A 7,023-nucleotide genomic window follows, 5' to 3' on the forward strand; every position below is an offset into this window, starting at 1 on the left:
TATGAGCCAATACATCCATACCCATATTTAAGTTTTTCAAGGATCTTATTTTCGGGATCCCTTTCTTAATTTGTTTTGCAATTCATCAATGACATCAGTGCTAGTTCTTCTCATTGATCCAAATCATCTCTCTGGAGAAATTCCAGATTGCTGGAACCGTTGGCAGGAGTTGAAGTTCTTAAATTTGGGAAACAACAACTTGACGGAAAAATCCCATCTTCTTTGGGACATACAAGTCTTGAAATACTAAAACTTCCGAAAATAGCATGTTTGGAGAATTACCCTCAGCATTGCAAAATTGTACGAGTTTGGCTATTCTTGATCTCAATGAAAATCATTTAAGCGGAAGAATACCTGCTTGGATTGGTGACAAGCTCTCTAGCCTTGTGGTATTAAGTCTCAACGAGTGGTCGGACAGTAATAGAGGAACTTTTAGCATTTATTTGAGTGCATCATTGGTGTTGAAAGGAAGAGAGGATGAGTATAATATCACACTGGGACTTGTTACCAGCATAAACATTTCAGTTAACAGTCTAATATGAGAGATTCCCAAAGAACTTGGAACTCTCATTGGGCTATTGTCATTAAATATTTCAGGGAATCTCCTAACTAGAGATATACCAGACAACATTCGCGACTTAAAGTTGAAGGAATCTCTTGATTTGTTGATGAATCGTTTGCATGGTGAAATCCCTTCAAGCTTGTCCAATTTAAGTTTCTTGAATCACTTCAACGTGTCATACAACAACCTATCAGGACAGATCCCGACAGCCACTCAGCTTAAAAGTTTTGAAAACTCTTCCTTCAAGGGCAATCATCTTTGCGGGCCTCCAGTGAGTAAAAACTACAGCACTAAAGGTGTTCCGACTAATGCTACGAAGAATGGAGACAGCAATGGAAGAAGCAAAGTGAATACGTTTTATGTTAACATGCTTGTTGGGTTTGTAATGGGATTTTGGGGAGTGGTGGCTCCCCTGTTTTTCATAAGGTCTTGGAGGCATGCTTGCTATGCAAAGCTGGAGCACTTCGGTAACAAGTTGTATGTGTTTTGGGCTACTAAGAGTATGCAGTTCCATGGGAAAAAATAACATGTATAATTAATGTTTGAGTGTGATTGAAGTTTGTGCAACCTATTGAAAAAATATGTATGAATGAAAAAGTTATAGCATGCATAATTAAGGTTTGTGTAATATATTGAAATATGGATGAAGTGTGCCTGGTATTTCAATAATGTGTATATTGTTGGGTTAAGGATTGCAATTGGTGCCTTTTTTACTGAGTTTGTTCGGTTCATTAAGTGATCAACTTGAGTAACCAAGGAAAGTAATAGGTTCTAAATTAAGTGCATGATAGAAAAAATGATGTTATGCAAAATAAAAACGAAGATCGACAACAATTTAAAACAAAATGCAGAAAACAATACATCTAAACGAATCATTCATAAACGACTACTTCAGAAAGGATGTAATAAGTCTGAGCAATTCGTTTACAACAACAAACAGGAATGGATCGAGGGTCCACGGGGGCCACTAAGGACAGTCACCCCTATAAATTTTAAATTTTATTATATATTTTAGAATTTTTTTGTATTTTATAATATGCTTTCGCTCCTATATTTTTATAAATTTATCTCCTCTTAAAATTTTAGAAATTTACCCTTAATATAAAATATTGTCTTTCCCTAACAATAATAAGGATTAACAATAATAAGGATTACATAGAAGTATCAATAACCAAAAATATTATTAAAACATAATTTACTTATCTTTAAGTTAGTAATATCAGAATTGGTCGACAATAATGTCAACTTGCAGGGTATCGATAAGCAAGAATCCATTAAATGACTGATCTAAACGTAATAAGATTTAATTAATTATTTTTGCTGTTGATGGAAAAGAAGTTTACACAGAATTGCTATTCTAATTCCTTTCCACATGAAAATTGGATCCATGCACATTTTAATGGTTTTTTTTGGTCCAATACGGCGGGCGGCAAGTTTATTTGGTCTAATAGGGCACTCCTGATTTTATTTTCTGATCTACGACATATTCTACAGTACATGATAATTCGTCACCTCGACGTGACGAGTTTTATTTTATATTATTTTTATGTTGCAGACCAATTTTTTAATATTTCTTCTGAAACTCGTCACGTCAAAGTGACGAGGTCAATTAAAAAAACATTTTTTTCATATTATTATTTTAATTTAATTTCAAAAAAAATACATTAGAACTCATCACCTCTATGTGATTAGTTCGTCTGGGTTTAAAATTTATAGTCATTTAGATTTAAAAAATAGCAGTTGGAACTCATCACGTCAAATTTTAACTATAAATAGGAGTTGGATTAGATGATAGAGTTATAGGAGAACCAAAACATGAATTTGTGGGAAGAATATGTCAGACAATTTTCAGAAGATCATCTTTGGTCTAATTACTCTGATATTGATTATTCGGATTCAAGTCGCCTTCAGATAATGAGTGGGCAAAAGAATCAATAAAGTCTATTTTTGATCAACATAAGGAGCTGAAAAAGGAGGAGGAGGAGAATAAGAAGAAGGAGAAGAAGAAGAAGAATTAAGAGTTAGCAGGCCGACACAACAAGTGACTCATCGAAAGGAATGAGAATAAGAAAAATAATAATGTAAAAATTGAGAGAATCAAGAAGAGGAAAAGTTGTTTATTTTTTTGAAAAATGTTTTAAATAAATGCATGAATTTAAGTTTAGTTAAACTTTATAGTTTGCAATTATATATGAAATGTAAAAAACTGAAAAATTATCATTGATATTGATTAATTTAGTAAAATCGGTACAACATGGGAATACAATTACAAAAGATTTATCAGCCAGCTCGATATCTTGGGAGATGTAGACAGTGCTTCCTGTTGTGGCCTTCACCTCTGCAGTGGCCACATAGCTTCAACAGACCTTGCTCTCTTTGAGGGTCATCCATATCAATATTAATTCGACTAGATTCAGGATGACCCTTCAAATTCCTTTTAATTTTGGATTGAGCAACCACTCTTCAGAGATAGTAGGTGGCTAATATGCATTGTTTGGGAGATACTTAAACTCGCAACTGTATATGTTGCACATAGTATGCAAGCTACAACAATCATCAACGTAAATGTATGGGTCTATATTCACATGCATACATGCAAGAAACACATGAGCGCATGGGTATCTAAAGGCTTGAAATCGACCACAATCACAACATCTTCTATTCAGATTACCAATATAGGTGGCAGAAGTCTTACCCTCATGTGGTCGAACAAGTGCTTAGATAATTTAATCAAATTCCAGTATGGCAAAATTACAAACATACATTGATGTTGCATGATTTTTTTTGTTCATTGCTTTCTCCAAATCTGGAGCCCAATTTATATCTTCGTTGAGCATTGTCTCTACCTGGGCACATTTGTATGCCCAAACTTGACCCAACCTTATGTGTATCCCAAACAATACTTGTCACCAGAAGATGTCTATTCCATTTTAGCATTGAATTGATACATTCGGCAATATTAGTTGTCATATGACTAAAATACCGACCTTGACCATCATATGCCTATGCCCATATTTTTTGAGGTATCTCAACTGCAAGGTTATACACCTCTTCTCCATACTTCCTCAAATTTTGCAGTATTGCGCGAAAGCTCTGTTGTAGTAATGTATACCTTGAAAAATAGTTAGTTTAAGGTTATAAATGAAGACAAAAAATGAAGGGTAAGATTGAATAAGTTACCCATGCTGGTAATCTCTTTCTTTATCTTCTTATTTTTTAACCTTGTCATAGAATTTGAAGCAATATGTCATATGCAATACGAATGAAATGCATGTGGAAGTGATAACCTACTTCCCAGTCTGTCAATCGTAGCCAACAACCCAGGTGAACTGTCTGAGATCATACAAACGCCATCTTGAGTGACAATATGGGAGCACAAGTTTCACAGAAAGAAATTCCACGTTTCCTCAGACTCATTTATAAAAATAGAAAATGCAATGGCGAAGATATTTTTGTCACCATCTTGTGCAACAGCTATCACAAGGACGTGTTTGTATATGTTATACAGAAAAGTGTCATCTACTTGAATCATTTTTTCCAATAACGAAAGCCTTCATTTTATGACTTGAAAGCCCTATACAAGCCTCCAAAAACTCTCTTCCCATGGATAATTTGTCCATCAAATGTGGTTACAGGGTAAGAATAAGAGCGAACAATGGTTACTGGGATAAAATATTCCATTTTGTGCAACAGATGTGGCAGCTCATTGTATGACTGATCCCAATCACCGTACAATAGTTTTATAGTTTTTCGTTTTGCTATCCAGGACTTGTAATAAGACGGAATATAACCAAATGTATTATGTATTGATGCCACTATCATTGATAGCAGGATCCTTGGATTTTTTTCTCCACTAGTAGCTTGATGTATGCACATATGAAATTAGAGTTTAAGTGCTTGTGGTCTTGTGTAAAGGATCTGAACGTGCAACTATACTGGTTGTGGAACCTTGTGACTTCCCACAACATCTTTCGTTGTAGGTATGAGACAATATCCTCCACTTACAGATAACATTGTATTTATACATCTGACAAAATATGTCTTCTGGTCAGACTCTACAACAGTGAATTCCATATGAGCTTTGATACAAAACTCATTCACAACTAGTTGCGCATTCGTATTACTCTCAAACTATGACCCAACGCCAAGCTATATTGATCCTTCATCCGAGGTCCCCCAGTGGGTTGCACATATATCTAACATATTAGGAATCTCAGGATTCCTCATAACATCATAGTTTTTGTCATACACTGCAACTGTATAACGATATTAAGGCATTTGGGGTTATGAACTTTCTGGTTGCCTCGATGTTGGTGGATGTTTCCAAATTAGTAGATCATTATATATTGCTTGGCCACGAGAAACGACTGCCTCCAGACATCCCCTCTATATCAAAAGCTTGTCCCTCTAAAATAGCCTCGGCGATATCAGATTCATCGATTATTGATGTGTCATCGTCTATCATAAGTGGAATAAAAGTTTCACCATCCTCGCTAAAATCAAAAAGGATTTCATCGAATAGCCCGATGAGGTTATCTACATCTTATGATGGTCCTGCTTTTGCGATCACCTATGCATCAATTGATGAAGGTCAACCATAACAACTACATCGTCATCATCATCGACCAGGATGGCTTCATATTTGAGCGGAGTCTCTAAAATGACGTATCAATATCTCAAACTTAAAACAGAAGCTCCAATTTGTTTTTGATTTTCATCTTCATTTGCCAATAAGATACATCTACTAGGAACATCATGTTGATTGACCTCTGTGACATGAACTGAACACCATCTTTAGTTTGGAAAACTTGGCCATTTGAGTGGATGGCTGTGAAATTTTTTTTTGCCATAGCTTTAGATATAGATTGGTTTTTTCTTGTTCAATGCAATTGTAAAAATAACTAGCCTTGTGAATATTCATCTGAAGTGAGCTAATTTAAAACTAATATGATCCATCATGAATTATCATTCAAAAACTTTCCAGTGAAATTTCATATCAGTAGACATTATTTTAGCTACTTTTTAGTGCTCAATTAATGCACTATTATAGCTACTTTTCAATGCTCACTAATGCACCATTTCAACTACTTTTTATATGTCATTTATTGCAATAATAATACAATGGTTGGCTTATTTAGAGAATGCAAAATTCAAGCAACTTTTCAGAAAATATGTGAAATAATGGTGCATTATTATCTTCATAAACTTTTCAGTGATATATCAACTCAAATCAGAAAATGAGTTTTTATTTGAAGAAAAATAATGCACTCTTCTAGTTATTTTTCAGTGTAATATGAACTCAAATAAAAAACCTTTTCAAAGGACATTTACTGTATCAATAATGCAATATTTTCAGATGTCATTCAATGCATAATTTAAACAACACTTCAAAAAACGCGTGAAATAGTGGTGTCTTATCGTCTTCAGCAACTTTTTAGTGATATATCAACTCAAATCATAAAATATTCTTGTGGTGCATTTATCACTTTATATCAGAAAAAACGTGTTTTTCACATAAGGCCAAATAATGACCTATTTCACCAACTTTTTAGTGCTCATTTAATCATCTTCACCAACTATAAATACTCTTGAGTTGAAATCCATTTAACTATGATATTGAAGCAAAAAAAAACTAAAACACCTTCAATCTTTCACTTCCAAAGCTTCAATCTTTTTAAACATGTCAACTATTTATGCAACTGTCTTTTACGATTTAAAATCTATAACCATGTGTTTCCCAAGAAATATCCACTTACACGAGTTGAAGTCAAATATAGAAACTAGAGTTCTACTCAGAAGCAGTAGAAGAATATATTTCTTATATTATAAATTTCTAGTATCATGCACGAGGTTTCATCCAAGCGATAATGTAGAGCTTGCTATCATGATTGAGACATACTTTTATCATTCTTTGTCTAATGTTAATTTTTTTATAGAGTTTGATGATATCGACCTTGCTTATCCTATTCAGGATGTTGCTCCACCTTGAATATCCCACCAACTTAGACAAATGACCAATAAACAAACATATATGGTGGAGATCCAGAAGCATGGTTCCAATTTGTATGTGAATGACAATAGAAAAAAGAACGAAGAATTGAAGAACTTAATATTACTTTTGACGAAACCACTGATTACAAAGATTAAAACTTCTTAATCAATATTGATATGTTTATGATTCTATTTCATGTTTATGGTGTTTCTAAGGTTAGTCCTATTTACGTCCTTATGTCAATGTATTAAGTTTGTAATTGTTTTCTTCTTAATGTGCATTTTTGAAGGTATAACCTAATGCTCATAGTTTGTTGCTCTTTTCAACATTACACACAAAAAAGTATCTTGTCACCTCAAGGTAACGAGTTCATTTATGTCACATCGATATGACAAGTTCAAATGTATTTTTTTGAAATTAAAATCAAATAATAATCTAAAAAAATAATATTCTTCTAATGGAACTTGAG

The 7,023-nt window shown here is 33.6% G+C and overlaps 1 protein-coding gene across 1 annotated transcript; it reads left to right on the top strand.

Annotated features, from left to right (window-relative positions):
- The first annotated feature begins 266 nt into the window (after positions 1-266).
- Positions 267-1,088, top strand: LOC120195166 (receptor-like protein EIX2). Its single transcript, XM_039197258.1, has 2 exons — positions 267-531; positions 598-1,088. The coding sequence occupies exons 1-2, from the start codon at positions 267-269 to the stop codon at positions 1,086-1,088; spliced, it is 756 nt and encodes a 251-aa protein (XP_039053189.1).
- Positions 1,089-7,023: the final 5,935 nt, after the last annotated feature.

Source organism: Hibiscus syriacus, unplaced genomic scaffold, assembly GCF_006381635.1.
Source record: "Hibiscus syriacus cultivar Baekdansim isolate YM2019G1 unplaced genomic scaffold, ASM638163v2 tig00117007_pilon, whole genome shotgun sequence".
In the NCBI taxonomy this organism is placed as follows: Eukaryota; Viridiplantae; Streptophyta; class Magnoliopsida; order Malvales; family Malvaceae; genus Hibiscus; species Hibiscus syriacus.